Source organism: Pogona vitticeps, chromosome 1 (genome assembly GCF_051106095.1).
Source record: "Pogona vitticeps strain Pit_001003342236 chromosome 1, PviZW2.1, whole genome shotgun sequence".
NCBI classification, from domain to species: Eukaryota; Metazoa; Chordata; class Lepidosauria; order Squamata; family Agamidae; genus Pogona; species Pogona vitticeps.
The window spans coordinates 226344163-226362988 of record NC_135783.1 but is presented as its reverse complement, the minus strand read 5'-3'; the positions used below and the strand labels follow the sequence as shown (position 1 = coordinate 226362988).

The following is an 18826-nucleotide window of genomic DNA, read 5'->3' as shown; positions in this document are numbered from 1 at the left end:
TCCAACATCCCACACTATTCCCAGGGGTCCCCCAGTCTTGAAAGAGCCGTCCCTTAAGGAGGTAAGAGGGACGGCTTGTAGACAAAGGGCCTTTTCGACAGCTACCCCCAGACTATGGAATGCCCTCCCGACTGAGATTCATCTGGCGCCGACGCTGATGACATTTCGGCGCCAGGTCAAAACCTTCCTGTTTCAGAAGGCTTTTAATTGAAATAATATTAGCTGTGGGTCGATGGCAATTTTATATATATATTTTAATTGTATTTTAATTGTTCTAAATTGTATTGTATTTTAATTGTTGTAAGCCGCCCAGAGACCTTTGGGTAGTGTGGGCGGCATATAAATTAAATAAATAAGAATAAAATAAATTTAAAAACTGGTTTTTTTAGGAGGTGCACTGAAAAGGGACAAGAAAGGGGTATCCCTTCCAAAAGCAGAGTTGTTCTCTGTAAGCACAGAGACATATGTCATTTAATGGCATTATCCTTTTAAGAAAGTCTGGAATAAAGCAGAACAAAGCCATTCAGTCTCTTTATATGCAAGCTTCTTCACTCCCTTAAACAGAAAAGTTCTTTTTCTTTGCTTCTTCCTCCTTATACATTTCACTTCCCCCCACTGCATTTTTAAATGCTGACCATGCCTGACTCTGTTTATAGAATGCTATTACTTTTATCCATGTTCTGTTTTTCCTACAATTCTTTTATTTTTTAAGGTCACAAAAAACCCTAAAGCAATAAAGTCTATATACTGCATTTGAAATTGTTCATGTATCACGATAGTCTTACAAGAATAACCCAGCTATTATCTGAAGATACTAAAGCAATTACTGTGCAAGATTAAACAAGAATATGTCTGAAAATACTATTGTCACACAGCTCAGCTATGCCTCATTTGTAATATAAGACAGGAGTCTTGATTCTAAAACTTATTTTTGCATACTTTTTGTTCCAATAGCAGAACACATCCCTATCAATCAATTTTCAGTTTTAATTCATAAATGGAACACATTCCTATCAACCAATTGTCAATTTTAATTCATAAACAGATGAAGAAACTTCTGAAATGAACAATGTAGGTCCTAAATAGATTATTCTCATGACTTTGGCTTGTCCTGTCTTGTCATCCACTGGCTTTAGCTCAAGCAAAAAGGTGGAAAGGGAAAATGGAGAATTCAAACCATTGTCCTTCGGTCTTTGTGCACATCTGTCAACGCAACTACACCTGGAATACTGAGTACAGTTATAGTCACCACACATGAAAAAGAGTATTTAGTGCTGTAGAAGGTGTCTCAAATAACAGCTTAAATGGTCAAAGAACTGCAACAATTCCCTTATGAGGATAGCTCAGTGGTTTAGGTATCTGGCTTTAGAACCAGAAGATAGGAGTTTGATTCTCTACTGTGCCTCCTGGATGTGGGCTGGACTCAATGATCCGTAAGGTCCCTTCCAGCTCCGCAGGTCTGAAATGATGTTGATGATGATGATTACAATATTTGATGTGTTTTAACTAAGAAAAAGCATGAGCCAGAGAGGGTATGGCTTGAAACAGTAAAAAAGAAGTACATCTTCACATAGCACATCATTAAATATTGTAATCTGGTACAAAAAGAAGTAGTAACGGCTACCAACTCTTAGAGTGTTAAAAGAGATGAGGCAAATGCACAGACAATAAAGCTATTAATGGACAGCTGGATGGGAAGGAAAGTCTTATTGTTCTTGTACAAAATCCAAAAACCAAGAATATCTTTATAATAAACTAATGATCTCCAAAAGGTGGTTCCATTAACAGACCTGCTCAGGTTTTCCAACCTAAAATATGTCATTTTTAAAAAATAGAGTTAAGCTATCTCATGTTAGGTCTTCCTCTTAGGCTCTCTATGGAGCATGTCTAATAATATTTTATCAGCAGAGTAATAATCTCTTTATTATATGAGAGAATATCAATAAAATGTCATATTTCAAGTCCTTCAGGAATTTTCATCAGGGTGAGCATTGCAGAACTGGCCTGTAGAAGAAAGTGCAAAAATCTTCTTGGCTAAATTTTGAGGCTTCAGAATCTGTGAATTAAAATGCCAAGATTGACCCTGCAAACTTGTAAAATTAATCTGAGATACCAGTTTTCACTTAGATAATGTAAAATCCATTCTCTTTCCCCATGTCTACAAGCAAAAGCCTTCTCCATTACCTTGTATGCAACCGTACACATTCTGTTTGGCTAGGACAATGTCAAAATGGATATATTGTAACTTCCTTAGCAGAGGTAGCATGTCCCTCGATAACCAGTCATTGGGGAACGCAGGGCAGGAAGGTGCTGTTGCATTCATGTTCTGCTTGTCGACTTTGTATTTTCACAGAGAGAGAGAGAGAGAGAGAGAATTTGTGGTCAAATGAAAACCATGTTTTATCAGTGAATATTTAATCCTCTGATGTGACAACAACATGATGAAGTGATGGTGAGTTCAACTCTGAGGGTGATTCATGAAATGTAAATTATACTGACAAAAGTCTGAAGTATTCCCACAGCTCAGAGAAAATCAATATTGGATTAGCACTTAATGAACAAATGAAATTTGTATTTTAAAAAAACTATGGAAAACGTTTAATCTTGTGCTCGTCTTTGCGACTAAGGTACTGATCAGTTTGGTGAGGAAGATCTTTTTTGGGGGGAAAATCCACATGTGGGAAGATGAAGTTTATTCTAAGAAGCACGAAGGCACTGCATAGGAGAGGTGTTCAACTCATGACTCTCTAGTTCTGTCACAGCAAGCAGTTCACAATTGTATTAACATTATGCACATGTTCCAACCAGGTTAACTACGTAGTGTGAGTATCTCTCTCTCTCTCTCTTTATTATTGTAACCCTGGTAATAAAAGTGGAGAATACATAAGAGGATATTTCAGGAACAACAGAAGGTGCTTGTACTTATTTATACAATTCCTATAAGTGTATGAAGCAAAGATATGATGACACGGGGTGACAGAGCATAAGTTCAGGATTTATTAACCAGATTCCTGTTGACAATTTAGAGGCACCTAAGTTATACTATGGAATAACTTTCTAGCCACAAGGACTGGTGATCACTGCACACAAAAGACTAGCTGACAACACCCATCAATCAGAGTGACAGATCATCTCCCCCCTTATTACGACAATATACCCATAACAAAAAACACCTTGATCACTATAATCACCCAATCTCCTGAAAAGAACAACAAGCTGATCCCACAGCTACAAATACTCAACTATCTTATACACTACACCAGAACAAAGAGTTCTAACTCCTGTCCTCTGAAACTGACAGCCACAGAGACTGGCGAAACGTTAGGAAGAAAAACCTTCAGAATACGGACAAACAGCCTGGAAAACCTACAACAGCCATCAGATCCTGGCTGTGAAAGCCTTCGAGAATAGACTGTGGTCATGTTGCTCTTGAAAATAAGTTATGCACAGTGTCAAAGACTACATGGGGAAGAAATGTTTTAGTGGTGCCTTGACTTACGAACTTAATTGGTTCAGGAAAATGGTCATAACTCAAAATGGTCATAAGTCAAAGCACCATTTCCCATTGGAATGCACTGAAATTCAATTAATCCATTCCGGACGAAGAAAAAGATCACAAAAATAAATAAATAATTAAAATCACCGCAAGACCGGTCAGAAATGTGATTAATCCCTTCCAGTTGAAGGGCGGAAAAAAAGAAAAGTAATCAACCGTGCAAGACCCATTGCAAATGCAAACAAGACAAAGCAAAAAGCAATCAAACATGCAAGACCTAATGCAAAGAAAACAAACCAAACTTTCCTGCCCGGGAAGAGTCAGCCAGGCAGGAAGCAGCAGGATCACGTGCACGCTCCTGCCTGCCCGCTTGCCCTGGGTGGGGCGGCGCCGAGCCCGGTGGCCAGCTGTTGGCACTTCCCGGGCAAGTTGCCCCACAGCGGCTTCCCCACAGGGAAGGGGCGCTGCTCTCCAGCAAGGGGAGCTGGGGGAACAGTTAGCATAAGCATGACAGGCCCACCCGCAAGCATGACACACCCCCATGCATGCGGGGAGGGCAGAAATCCATGTCTGTGGCCCAGTTCAAGGAACCTCACGGACCAGCACCGGGCTGCGGACTGGGAGTTGGGGACTCCTGATATAAAGTACTGCTATATAAAATTCAAATCCATTTTTGTCCCATGAAGATAATAGAAGTTGAAATTTGCCTCATCATTAAACTACTAGTTGGTTCAATAAAAAATTATCTTGAAAATGTATTATATGCATTTATAAATATTTATATTTGTAGGTTTTATCAACTGACAAGCTTACAAGGCTTAATGTTGTAGAAAGAACATTCATTCATAAAGCTGGGCCAGTAGTGAATTACAATATACTCAGAGGAATAGAAAATAAAGAGAGAATCAGAGACCAAAGAAGCAAATTATTCTGGTTTTGCCCATGGCAGACACAAATTACTCATTTCCCACCACTGCTTTAAAGAAGCTTTCAGTGCTAGTAAAGAATTTCAGCAGACTGGCATTGCTCATTATTCACCAGCTTGTCCCTGTACAAAAACAGAACCTGCTATTATTCTACCCTTATTTGTCTAAAGAGTCTACAGGTGGTTTACACCAAATGCTTGCTCTATTAGGTATGCCTTCTTAACTATACTTGATGTGGAAGACAATTCAGTTCCCTGGAAGCAACAGATAAAGGAATCTTGTTCTTTCACTTCTTTCTTTGCTTTCTTATTTACAACAGCCTGGTTGCATATGATTTCTATGGTCGGTTAGCCTTCCCATCACAGGTACCTCAAATGTTCTAGACTACAGCCCTCATCTGTTCCTGTTAGCATTGCCTATGAACAAAAATGACAGCAGCTGTAATCGCTTCAAAGTATCTGGAAAAAGTCAAATGAGGGAAGGAAACCTTAGATTACAAACTTTGGACAAAGGACTCATTTGGTAAAATAAAGTTACTTTATTTGAATTATCTACATATACATATCCATGAGCCTAAAACACACATGCGCACACACATAAACAAATACACAGAGCTGTAGTCCAAAACACCTGGAAGAAATCATGATGGAGAAGGCCCTATAAGAAAGAAACAACAACAATGATCTACACTTTTAGAGTGAGGCTGATGAGGCAAATCTTGGCAGGAATAAGGTGGAATAAGGTGCCGTCAGATACAGGGCAGAAGGAAGTCAACAGTACACCTAGGATCGCTGCTGTCAGTGGGCAGAATGTGGACATGCCAACAATCTGAAGGACCCAACAGGTTATCAAGTTTATTACAAAAATTTCACAGGAGAAGCCTAGCATGTCAAAATAGCCCCAAGTTAATAAACAAGAAAAAAGTGTAATCAAATTACAAGCTATTAAATGGTGCAATTATTGTATGCAAATATATAATATCAAATATATATATCTATATTAAGTATCAAAATTTCCCCCTATTCGTTTTCCTTTGCCCTACCCATTCCCTGTTATTTTAGAGGAGAAAAAAATCAAACAAAAATTACAAGCTATTGACTGCATTTGCCTTCAGAAAGGAAACAGCCAGTGGGACTCAAGACAGCCAGAATCTAAAGTGCCTCATTTTGCTTCAACACAGTGGGTCATCTGCCACCTTCTGACATTTTCTCAGGAAGTTGAACCTCACATGTTTTGAAGGCAGTTGTATACAGAGTCAGAAACCAGCCTATCAATGCTATTGAACACAATAGATGTGTAAACCCATCTGACTTATCCTCACCAAACTTATACTTCATAATTGTATTTTAAGAATTAAGGAGCAGAAATCAGTGGTTTACTCCCAAGTAAAGAGAAGTGATCGTTTGTTTAAATGTTACTGCTCTCTGATGTTTCAGATTTGTGGAGTTCTACAAGCTTGGAGCAAGCACACAAAAAACTCTAATATTCAAGGCACAAAGTAATTTAATTATGCTGGGTTCCATTGCTGTACAATAGTAAATGTCATCTGTCTTAAGCTAAGTTTTCTTCCTCAAGGATTTTTGTTTCATTCAGCTGTCTTCTTCATTCAGTTGTCTGTGGGCAAAATCCTGCTGGCATAATTCTGCCAACTTAAACCACATTAGAACACCAGAAATAATTGTTCTAAATTAATTTAAAGCTTCCTATCATCCCACCCACACTGATTCAGTTGGAATAGTTAAAATCACCACTGGATCACTAACGGCTTCCCCAGGGCAAAAGGGAGCCCTAGGGAGCCTCCAAAGCTGCAATGGGGGGTGGGGGGCAGGAAGCTTTACATTGATTTAAATTAATTATCTATGGCATCCCAATCTGGCAGAAAAGAAAACATCCTTCGCTTAAGACAAGCATCATTAGCTACCCTCGACAGCAACTTGTTCTAACATTATTACCAAAATAAAGCACATTCTCAACAAAAGGAGGAAAAATCCAGAAACATCTAAGTACTGTATACATGCAGTGTACTTCCAGTAATATAAACTTATGTACAGAGCCACGTGGCATGGTGGTTAAACTGCAGTACTGCAGGGAAGACTGTGTGCCAGACCTGAGTTCGATCCTTGGCTCAGATAGCCAGCTCAAGGTTGACTCAACCTTCCATCCTTCCAAGGTCAGTAAATTGTGTTCCGGATCATCCATATCTAAAGATACACAGGAGCCAAGGTTCCCTGCTCCAGCCCTCTCACCTGGTTCATAGAGTATATAGTTAAAAGAACTATAATCTTGTTCTATCTTGCTTGTGTATCCAAGTCTCATGGAGCTCTGTAACCTGGCTCAGTCAACATGCCTACAACTTCTCTGAGGAACAAACCAGCAACAAGAGGGTGAGACTGAAATCTGTGTTCCCTCCCCCTTTATCCTTGAATTGGACTATCCCAACTGAACTATGCCCTAGAATAGAGGTGGGTGACTCTACCTGAGCCAAGGGCCTTTCTTCAGATTTGCTGGCAGCTAGAGAGTCACATTTCCTAATTTGCACATTATATTGCAAAATTAACAGAGTCTCCTTGCCACAGAAGTGCTACAGGGCTATTGAAACATGGCAAAATCCTCCCCCACCCCCAAGAGGGCACAAGGAGATCTATTGAGCAACACGTTTCCTTTTTCTTCTTTTATTTTTTGAGGGTGAGGGGATCCAGAGACTCTGAGGGGTGCATTTTGTTCATTCTGTCAGCAGTCAATTTGGGAATGTGCTCTAGGGAACAATTCAGACAATATGGCTTGACATATCCTCCAGTTTGATTTATATGGTCAAAACACAGCTACACGTAAAACAACTGAATATAATTGCTTGCCTTTAACAAGTGGTCACAAATGCTGGCTATGGTCTACAGCCAGGAAGGTAGCCAGTTGTGCCTTAGATGTTTTGGACTATGACTTTCATTAACTAGGGCAACCAAGGGCTAAAAATCACAAATATTCCAAAGAAGATGAAAGACACCAAATTAGGGAGGATGCCCTTAGAATCATAGTCTTTGGAGAGACAGAACAGGGCTATTTCTCACAAAATCTGATCTTACCAAGGTAAGCAACTGCGGCCCTCCTGAGGTGTTTTGCTTCCAGTTCCCCAAAGCCCTAGCCAGCATAGGAAATGATGAGGAATTGTGCCTTCTATTGGAGAAACACACCTGCAGCGCCACAGTTGAAGGGAATATGGAGTCTGAATTGCAAGGTTCATTTCTGTATCTTCAGTATAATCCATTGTTTATACCTGACATCACCATTTCTGCTTTCCACGTATAAACCAGTGGTTTTTGTCCTCTATACTATTTGTCACAATAGCCTTTTTCTTAGTCTCGACTCTGGTGAGAAATAGCACAGTATGGCATTTCCACCTCCACACAGCCCTGTTTGGAATTAAAACCTGCAGCACCAGGATAAGAACATATATCCCACTGCTTTATAACGCAAGTTCTGAAGTTGAGTTAGGTGCCTTTTTCCATGCAAAGTTGCAGTACTTGATAAGACACTCAGACTTTGTATGTCGGGGTTTTTTTTTTGTTCTTCTTAGTATTGGGGTAGGTGGGTGGGGGGTCACATTGTAACTGGAAAGAAAGAAAGACAGCCCTCTGGAGTTCACTTTGACAGCATAAAACAGCACAGCGGGAAGAAGGCAAACGGTCTCTTGATCACTGGTGATCTGGGAGTAATTTCCCAGTTCTTCACTGCTGGGTTGACAGGGCGTCACCAGCATCTCTAAGCCACTCTCAGCAGGACAGATCAACAGCACAATATGAAAAAAAAAAATGAGGGGTTCAGGTTTGCACCAGTGGCTGTCATTATTATATGCCATGTTACCAGTTTCAAAGGGACCATGTTCACACTTCAGGAAAATGACATGCCCAACCTCCTGTTTAATACTTAGTGTGATCAGGGGCAAGCTGAAGTCACTGAAAGTGAAATTACAATGCACGGGTATCATTTGTCAAGCTACCTATAGTCTGAATAACTTTTAATGTTTCACTCAGTGCATATTGTTAGACTTAGGCCACAAGCCAATGCACATTTCCTAAGTCCTACCATACAGTACTATCCACAGTGGGACTTTCTCCTGAGTTTTAAAAAAAACAACATGGAATTATGCTGCAAGGCTAAAAGCCCATCCATGCACATTAAGTTAAAAGTAAGGTCCACTGAATACAATGGATCATTCTCTGAAGTTAAGTACGCACAGGACTGAGCTATCTCCCCCTCCCACTCCAACAGCAGCTTCAGATGTTTTATCAGAAAGATCATCACCACTGACATGCTTTTTGCAGTTTTATGTTTGAATCACCAATGCAAAAAGCTTCAGTAATGGTTTGCAGATGGACTATTACATAATAACATCTTTTATTGCTTCCCATGGCCCTAACATAGTAATTGAAATAATAAAAAAGCTGAAGTTACCACTCTAATATCTGATCATTAGCCTGGATCTTATGCAGTGTGTGCTCATTCAACAGGCACTTGGTACAATACAGCTGTACAGAAAAAGAGAGATATAATCAATTTATATACTGTGAACAACTTCACATTCTCAGTGGAATGACACTATAAATCACCCATGCTTTTTAAAAATTCTTCTTCCACATTACTGCCAATGTCTCTAGATAGTGGGATTGAAACAACATAGGCAAGAAAAACAAGGACTGCAACAGAATAATTCAATTGGCTAGGGATATTTAAAGAAAAGGTCCTGAAACCATTTTAAGAGGGAAAGGGAAGTCATCTTCTGAAACAAATGTGTAAGAAACAGCATTGTTCCAACTGAAGAGAAAGAGAGAAGGAGAAAAAGAGGAAATATTACATTGTACACTTTGAAAATCGAGATGCGTGGGTATTGCATGGAAGGTAATGAAATCACATTAAATTAACTCTTAAAATGTGTTCCCTTTCCCTCTGTCCCATGTTTTACATTAGATGAAGACAGGATAATGTATTTCACCTATATACAAAATATAATGTATTAGGCCCTATAGAAGTTGATTGATGATGATAGTGGTGGTGATGATGGAACATTTAGGCTGTAGAATACAGTTTAATATACCTGACCTATAAGAGAAAAGAGGGGCACGGGTGGAGTGTGTGAATGTGTTTATCTCATTACAAGTGGAATTTTGTGACAACATATGATTTTTCTGCTGGCTTGCCTGATCCAGCATTTATATCATACTGAAGCTACTATGCCATTTTTGGTCTGATAGTTTTACAAATTTATTGGGAATAAGGATTTTAAATGGTTTGAAATCTCAGGCAGAAATAGTGCTGAGCTGGTACAACTGGAATGTCAGTCAAAATGCAGGGAGGTGGATGAATATGCCCTTGGTTTCAAGAGCCGTATATGTATTCAAGAGACTCTCTGTATTCAGTCTGACAGCTTAGATTATATGTTCACCTTTTCTCACATTACAGGATATGAACAAACACCTTTGTGCTTTTACTAACCAAATGAACAGGGCCAACTGACAGATTTTCATGTATTTTAATGCTTCATTGGCTTGATCTAACAATCATATTCTAGCTTAGCATCGCATCCCGCGCAGGCAGCTCTTTGCTCCTGCTTCACCACCTCCTTCATGTAAGTGGGGAAACAAGTCAAAAAGCTGCACCAGAACTTTTTATCCAAACTGGGAAAACACTGTCAAAAGCTCTTGAAACAAGCAATATATGAAGCCACGTTTCAATCCTGGATTGGAGGCCATTAGCCATTGTTTCCAATTCAGACTCAATAAGAAACACTGGTTATCTGGTGGGGAAACAGATTTTTTTAAAAAAATATATCATAACTCGAAACCTCATTGCCCAAACTTTCCCAAATTTGGCCCACAGCAAGAGCAGACTGTCTGCTACTTCTGTGCCGTATCCGGTGCTGATCTGAAGTTTAAAGTTATAATTTTTTTGCATGGGTGCTATCCCATTTTTAGAACTGCCTTCTAGAATGTTTATTTTTCTCTGCTGCACAATAACATGCAGTAGCTATGCTACTGTACAGCTATCACATTATTAAAATATTTATGTCTTCACATTCAACATTCTAAAATCAGATCCAAAAATATGAAGAACAATTCAGATGATTCAGAATCATACAAAAACCCAGGGAGTTCAGGTGAATGAAAAATATGGCTGTTGTCAGAATAAAGAAACATTACTGCATCAGTTAAATCTGAATATGACTAGAACAATAGTTTTCAATAAAAAATGGGGCTGCTTTTTTTCGGTTTGTGCATGTCTATGCCACATCTAAGAAGGTGCTACTTGCTTTCTGCAGTTTTGTAAGCATGTGACTTTTCTCTGTTTAAGACTGCAGTATCAAGCAAAAGCAGAACTGAGATAAAATGCAATAGCAGCTGGAATACATACTTCAAAGTCTTTATGGATAACATCAAATTTGCCTGTTATCTAATAATCAATAGGGAAGGAGCGATGCAAATATCCATAGGATAACATTTTGAAGTTTGGATCTGCCGTAGAGAAGGCTCTATTCATATTGCCAGCAACTATGGAATATGTAGCAACTAGCAGAGTTACATGAAATAGGTCATCCTGCTGAGTGTATGGAAGAATGTATGGAAGATCTCACATGGGAGCAGGCAGTCCATAAAATATTTGTCATGACCTCAACTGTTTAGGACTCCCAAAATTGAAACTAACTGGAAATCATTACATTATTGTGGAATTAGCATGACATGCTCCATAGCACCTGCATACTGAACCAGTTGCACTATCTAAGCACTGAAATTTCCTCATGCAGAATATATTACAGCCTTAAGTATACTGTATATCAGCACAGCAGTCTGAACCAGAGGGGAATAGGATATCAGCATTGCTGTGCTACTGCTATCCGGGAAAGCATGCAGTTGATCAATTAATGTAAGATGGTAAGATGTGCTCTGGACCACCACCATTGCTTAGGTACTTTGGTGTAACACTCAGGCAAAAATTATTCTACATCACAAAACTATCCTCAAGAATGCCTACTCCATATTTCTATCTTTAGTTAGTTCTTCCTCATTCAGCCCATCACTGATCCCAAGACCCAGTTCATATGTGATTTTTGTAGAATTCATTTATTTGTTTGTTTGTTTGTTTGCACCATCTGGCAACCAGGCCACTCTGGGGGGCTAAAATCTAAAATAAAGATACTGGTGGAAATATATCCCAAGCATCTTCTGGTGGATTAATGATAAACAGCATGAAGATAAGATGGAATCATGCAGTAGCCATGCAAGCCAAAGGGGTTCCTGAATCATTTTGTTAGATGTGCCCTCCAAGAAGGGCCAGAACCACTGCAAAACACTATACCCAAGCCCTTTCCTTGCTGGGCAACTGAAAAGGATGCAGGCCAAATAAAGCCAGTGAGCAATCCAAGCGTATCAACAGAAATTAACTATCGGTGTCCATCTCCCAGTGAAGGTTTTCTAAGTGTATCTTTGCCCCAAAGCTGCTCCAAAAGCCAGACTGAAAGAGATCTACATCAAGCAATATGGTTGATACCATGCTATGAGAACTGTGTGAGAAGAGTGAGGCCACACTTGTCCCCACCCCCTTCATCACATTTACAATGCTCAGTTTCATCACAACTACCTAAATGGAAAAAAAAATGAATGTTTGCAGCAGAGAGCATGTCCACTTTGTGCAGGCTCCCTATGTACTTCAAAAGCCAAACATACAGATCCAGTTGTACAAGAATGCAAAAGAGGCACAAAAATGTCATTTTAATTCATAATGCTTTAATTTATTTATGAAGAACAGGTGTATGCTCGATCCTATTGAAGTCCCCTTCTTTTATCTCTACCAGAACCTAGATCAGCCATTCTCAACTTTTTTTTTTTTTTTTTTTTTGGCCACAGCCATGAACACAGTATGAAAGATATATAGGCAAAATCAGGATTGTATAAATCGTATAACTCACCTTGTAAGGCAGTATGTGAAGATCTGTTTCCAGTCTGTGGCCCCCTTCAAACATACCAGGATTTGCCAGGAAGCCACATGGCCCCCACGGAGTATAGATGCTTTAGATCACTGGTTCTTAACCTTGGGTTACTCAGGAGTTTTGGACTGCAACTCCCAGAAGCCTTCACCACCAACTGTGCTGGCTGGGGTTTCTGGGAGTTGCAGTTCAAAAACATCCGAGTAACAAAGGTTAAGAACCTAGGCTTTAGATCACTGTTTCAGCTATTGTTTAAGATTGTTTGACTTCCATATGCTTGATTTCAAGTGGGTGAACAAACGGAGCTGTGTTTATGATTCCTGCCTTGCCACTTGGTCAGAGGCAATGTTCTTGGAGGAAAAGCCTGATGTTTCAAGAAACTAAACTGAATGGAACTGTGGTGTTTTTACATGCAAATACAATCTGTACCCTGCCACCCCCACCCCCACCCCCCAAAAAAAGAAAAGGAAAGGGAAAAAAACGAAAAGCCATACCATATGAGTGAAGTGACATGACAACATACCTTAAAAACTGCTGCTGCAACCCTCTCATTTGAACTCTGTTGCGCTCAGACTCCAGTGTCGCCTCTTGTAATTTTTTTTCACTTTCAAGTCTCAAGTATCGTTCTTCTTCCAACTCATGTATCAGCTTCTCACGCTAAAAAATAAAAACAAAAGAAAACTCAGATTTTTAAAAAGTAACAGCAATAAACTTGCTTAACGCACAAGGGTTGTTTAGAATGGAAAACCTGTTCTCTATTTTAAATGCCTTACCCAGTCACAGATACAGAAAGAGAATGGGATTCATCCAAGACATGAACTCAAAGAAACGTTTTTATTGCTTCCCAAACTCTCAATACTATTTCATAACACTATTGGTTGGAAAGCAATGGCTTTACAACTCTTCACACTGGGCCCGGCATGCCACTCCATGCAGGGATGTCTCCCCTTCAGCAGCCTAAGAGGCTACAGCCCTGGAGCCTGCCATGTCAATTTAATGAACAGCTCAACACCATTTGGTGGAAAGAGGCTATTACGCTCATGGTCTGCTCATAGGCTTCTCTTAGCCACCTGGTTGGCCACCACGAAACGGGAAAAGATTAGACGGGCCTGTAGGCTGGCCCAGCTAAAGGACTCATGTTTAACTCTTGTGGTCTCCTACTTTTACTTCTAGTTTGGCCCATACATGAAGCACTGTACTACTTTTTGAAGAAACTGTTTTTGATTTTTTCTTCTTCATAGAACTGAAACTACCTGAAGAAGGCACAGCAAAGGCACGAATGTACATGATAATGATACGGTCACAACACGTTCACCTGCCGAACAGAATGTACGACACAGCTCTGTGTTCATACAGCTAAGCCCTCCTTACCAAGCGTGGAGGCTCTTGAAGTTTCATGAAAAAGAGGAAAACCCAACATCCTTATGTGTGATATTATTTGTTTCTTTGTTTAAAATATTTCTGTCTTCTTTAAAAGGGCTCAAGACGGCTTATGTCATTAATAGACAATATTTAAAGCTAAAAATAGTGAGTATGCAAATACTAAAAAGGATGAAACAAACACCATTCTAAGAAATAGCAAAAAAAAAATAATACTAAAAACACATTCAAAGCAGTAAGGCATATTAATCCATTTAAAAATCCCACTCAGGCAGACAGTCACTGAGGGAAAACATTGCCTGTTTGCACAAGGACAGCAAAGATAGGGCCACCCTGCCTCCTGTGTGAGGGAGTCCCAAAGTCTGGAAGCAGTGACAGTGAAGACCCATCAAATGCACCTGTGAAGGTGGCGAGACTGAGAGGAAGGCCTCTCCTGATGATCTTAACAGCCAGGCAGGCTCATAAAGGGAGATGTGATCCTTGAGATAGCTTGGGCCCAAGCCATTTTGGGTTTTATATGCTAGAACCAATGAAGCAGCAAGAAGAAGACCCTCAATAACACTGGAAACACACAAAACTTCAGTATGCATGTCTTTACATACTATTTCTTGATTTTGCAGTTATTTATCTGAAAACATTTCCTGCTGGCACAACCCACACATACAGAATACAGCAATTTTGATATTCATTCATTGTTTTTGTGCTGTCCAGTTCCCTTTTCCCACTTGTTTATTTCCCTTTTCTGATCCTTTGAGACATCTATTACCTCTTTTTCTCAACGATCTAAGAAAACAGAATCTTATGCTCCCATTACAAATGTATAAACACCTGTACAGATATGTCCTTAATGTCAGTTTATCATTTTATCAGCAATCATACCTGGCATACTATTCATACGTGAGTTGTTGTGAGGTTCCCCCCCCCCAAAACCAACTGTAAACACAATGTAGTGTGATTTGTAGCCTGCCAAGAATTTTGATTTATGTTTAATGGTGCTGACCTAAATTGTACAGCATACCTGCAAATACATATCATGAAACTATGGGTATGGCTTCATTATAGAATAACAAAGCTTTCTTGGTACTAAGCCCTTATTTGTACATGTCTTATAGTTATAAATCTTACTAGAAAATAAATTTATAATAGCAGTGAGCAAGAGACTGAAAATATGAGCATTAGAAAGTAGAAAAGGAATCTTAAAGGCAGTGAAATATGCAGATGCCACAGAAGGAGGTTGGAAGGGATTAAATGAAATATCTATACACTTCTAGTAAAATATGGGGAATTACATAGAAAAGACAGAACTTATGACTAGCTAGACACACATAAATGTTTGGAAGTGGAAAACTTTAAAATGAGAAATATATTTCCATAAAATAAATTTAGTGTTCCAATTAAATTAGCCAATTAAAATGTATCCTTATTACTCCATAACACAATCCTGCAAGATGCTGAAAACAACACTTGCAGAGTGCTTAAAATATAGAAATGTGTCGCATCTTCCTCTTGCAGTTCTGGAAAACTTCCACTACTCTTTGTAGATGCTGAAGCTTACTAATCATAGTTGGGGTGGAATTACACATTCAAGTAGCAACCAGATGCTTCCTAAACACCTGTCAGCTGATGAAAGAGCACGGGCAAGCAAGAAGGGATCATGTGTAAGGGCAACCTTGGCAGCTGGAAGTTCAGCTATGTAAACTCTTCCACATCCACCAATTCTCCCCTGCAAATTTCCATTCACATACCATTTCTCAAACCAAAATTTAAGAATAAAAGTAAATCCCATGGGATTTGTAATGGGAGCATAAGGGATTAAAGTGCTGAGCTGGTAAAGCTCATGAGGTACAGTATGGTGTTTAAATTGCTTAGCTGGGACCAAACTGGCCTTGAGAGATCCAGGTTCAATTCCTCAATGAGCAAATAGACTTCACTTACTGATGTTGCACTCTTTCTTGGATTAAATTACAGGCTTGTTATGAAGATAAAGTATGGAGGGAAACCATGTACTGTATGTCACTCTTAAATTCAGTGGAGAAAAGACAGGATAATAAAACTAATAATAATCTCTATATTTTTTGCAGAGGAGATTTAATGGGCAAAAGACTTGCCTCTAGTATTATTATTATTTGTTGTCATATGCCGTCAAATCATCTTTTGACTTATGGAGACCCTAAGACTACACACGTGTGATCTCCAGACTGTCCTAACATCAACAACCCTGCCACACAGTTCCAAACTCAAGGCTGCGGCTTCCTTTACGGAATCAATTTGTCTCATATCTGGTATTCCTCTCTTTCTGCTGCCTTCAACTTTTTCTAGTACTATTATCATTACTGTCTTTTCCAGTGAGTCTCCAATATACCTACCTACCTCAAGCACAGGTGTGGCGTCCACCCTCTTGCCCCTTTGCTTGACCTTCAAGCCGCAGAGCACACAAAGGCAAACACTCTCTTCTTTTACACTTGCTGCCACCAGGTGATCTCTAAATCACCATTGCTTCAGAAAGATTCAGGTCCACACTTCAAGTTCTTTTAAATAAAACTTTGGTTTATTGATTACATAGATTGATTCATGAATATCTTCAGTAGTTAATCACACCTAAATTTCCCAAACCACCCACTCTATTACTCTCTTTCTTACTCTCTACACACTGACTCTATCTGCCTCCTGACTCTCTGACTTCGCCTCTTATCGCATCTCTCTCGGCTCCGCCTCACAGCAATATGAATATTCATAAATCATTACATAATACAACAAGAACCATAGATCTAATTAATGGAGAATGCTACAACAGGGATGTAAAAAGCCCTTATGAAATTCCTTGTTTGCACTGAGTTAGACTGCCTCAACACATGATATCTCTGAGAGTAATGTTAAAGTTGTACAAGATTCCTGGTCTGCAGTCAGGAGTGTACAAAATGTCTCTAGTATCCTTTCCCTTCAGAAGCAAAATCTTGTGTACAAACCACAAACAGAGATGGAATAGCTGGTTGTTAAGAAAGTTGCAAGCAACGTGAACAGTGCTTCACATTCTTAACAAAGCCAACATCTTAATTGTGGGCAAGTTGTGTAATTCACACAATTGCAGAGAAAACTGAAAATGTTGTGCCCATATTGGACCATTTTGTGCAAAATATCACAGCAAATGTGAGAAATCTAGTGACAGCCAAAGAAACTTTTTCATATGCTTGCCGGCAAGATGGATATTGCAGCTCCTAGTCCTTGCATATACCATTGAGAAACACAATAATCTCAACTGCAATAATATCTGAATGGGCAGTCTTCTTTTGCTCTTTTTAAAAAGACATTGATATAATGCCAGCCTTTTTTTTACTGAGGTTTCCGTTCTTTGCTCCAAGTTTTTTCTATTTATTATTTATTTATTTTTAAAATCTTATATTCTGCCTTTCTTCTAAAAGATGCAAGGTAGCTTACGGTATTAAAAGAAATAAAAGTTAAATAATAACTTTTGAAAGTTACTACAGTATTTTAAAAGCAGTAAATAGATTCTATATTAAAACCCATAAGAGCAATATTTAAAACACAACAGAATAAAATAATCCCTTTTAAAAGTCCACTTGGTCAACCATCCATTTAAAGGAAAGCATGCCTTAATATAAAGGTCTTCATCTACTTGCAGAAGGACATCAAAGATGGGGCCAATGTGGCTTCCCATGGGAGGGCCTTTTAGAGTCTGAGAGTAGTGACAGAGAAGGCCCTCTCCAATGTCCCCATCAGATGTGCCTGTGATGGTGTTGGGACCAAGAGAAAGGTCTCTTCTTAACACACCGATAGCTTGGGATAGCTTGGGAGCTAGCTCAGTGGTTTAGATATCTGGCTGCAGACCCAGAGGTTGGGAGTTCAATTCCCCACTGAGCCTCCTGGAAGAAGAGCCAGCCTGTGTGGCCTTGGGCAAGCTTGCACAGTCCCAGGGTGTACCCTGAAGCAGGGACTGGTAAACCACTTCTGAGTATACTGTATACTCTACCTGGAAAACTCTGAATAGCATCACCATAAACCAGAACTGATTTTAGGGTACATTATTATTTATTATTAGCTTGGACCCAAGCCATCTAGGACTTCGTAGGTTAAAACCAGCGGTTTGAATTGTGCCCAAAAATAGATCGGCAGCCAATGGAGTTGCTGTAACAGGGGAGTTATACATTCTCCGTAACCAGATCCAGTTAATAACCTAGCCACGATATTTTGGACCCACTGGAGTTTCCAAACACTTTCTGAAGGCAACCCCACATAGAACACGTTACAGTAATCCAGCCAAGATGTAACGAAGGCATGTGTCACCACGGCAACATCATACCTCTCCAGGAACGGCTGCAGCTCATGCACTTGTTTTAACTGGGCAAAGACACTCCTGGCCATTGCCAAAACATAGGCATCCAGACTCAGAGATGAATCCAGAAGCACCCTGTATTTTCAGATGAAGTGTAAGCAAATCCCTGTTCTTTGATCTGCTTTTCAGCTGACCAGGAGCATCTCTGTCTTATCTAGATTAAGTTTCAGTTTATTCGCCCTCATCCAGTCCATTACTGACATCAGACCCTGATTTAGAACTGAAACAGCTTCCTTGGATTTAGATGGAAAGGAGGGATAGAGGAGGATGTCATCAGCATTCTAGTAACACCAAATCGCAAAACACCAGAGATCACCTCTTCCAGCAGTTTTATGTAGATTTAACATCTACATGCAAAGTAGCATAGGAGACAAAGCAAAACCCTGGCAGACACCACGGGATGATGAACAGAACAGGAGTACCCCCCCCAGCACTACCCTCTACGTAAATTCTCCCTTCCAGGAAGGAATGGAGCTGTAATAAAACAGTGCCTCCAAGTTCCATCCAAGGGAAATTGCCCAGAAGGATACCATGGTTGATTGTACTGAAATCCATTGAGACATCCAACAGAACCAAAAGGAATACACTCTCCCTGTGTAGTTCTCAGCATGGGTCATCCACCAAAGCAGCTTAAGCACTCTCCATTCCGTAACTAGGCCTGAAGCCAAATTGGAAGGGATCTAGATAATCTGTCTCACCAA

General features: G+C 39.7%; 1 protein-coding gene across 23 annotated transcripts in view; it reads right to left on the bottom strand.

Annotated features, from left to right (window-relative positions):
- Positions 1–18826, bottom strand: part of NCKAP5 (NCK associated protein 5) — a 762731-nt gene that overhangs the window by 378520 nt on the left and 365385 nt on the right. For all 23 annotated transcript variants that reach the window (XR_013537157.1, XM_072984241.2, XM_072984248.2 and 20 more), the window contains one exon: positions 12918–13051. Coding sequence is in view for 22 of the 23 variants with exons in the window: in XM_072984241.2 (XP_072840342.2) it covers positions 12918–13051 (134 nt within the window). In the remaining variant the exon portion in view is untranslated. The remainder of the gene's footprint in view (positions 1–12917; positions 13052–18826) is intronic.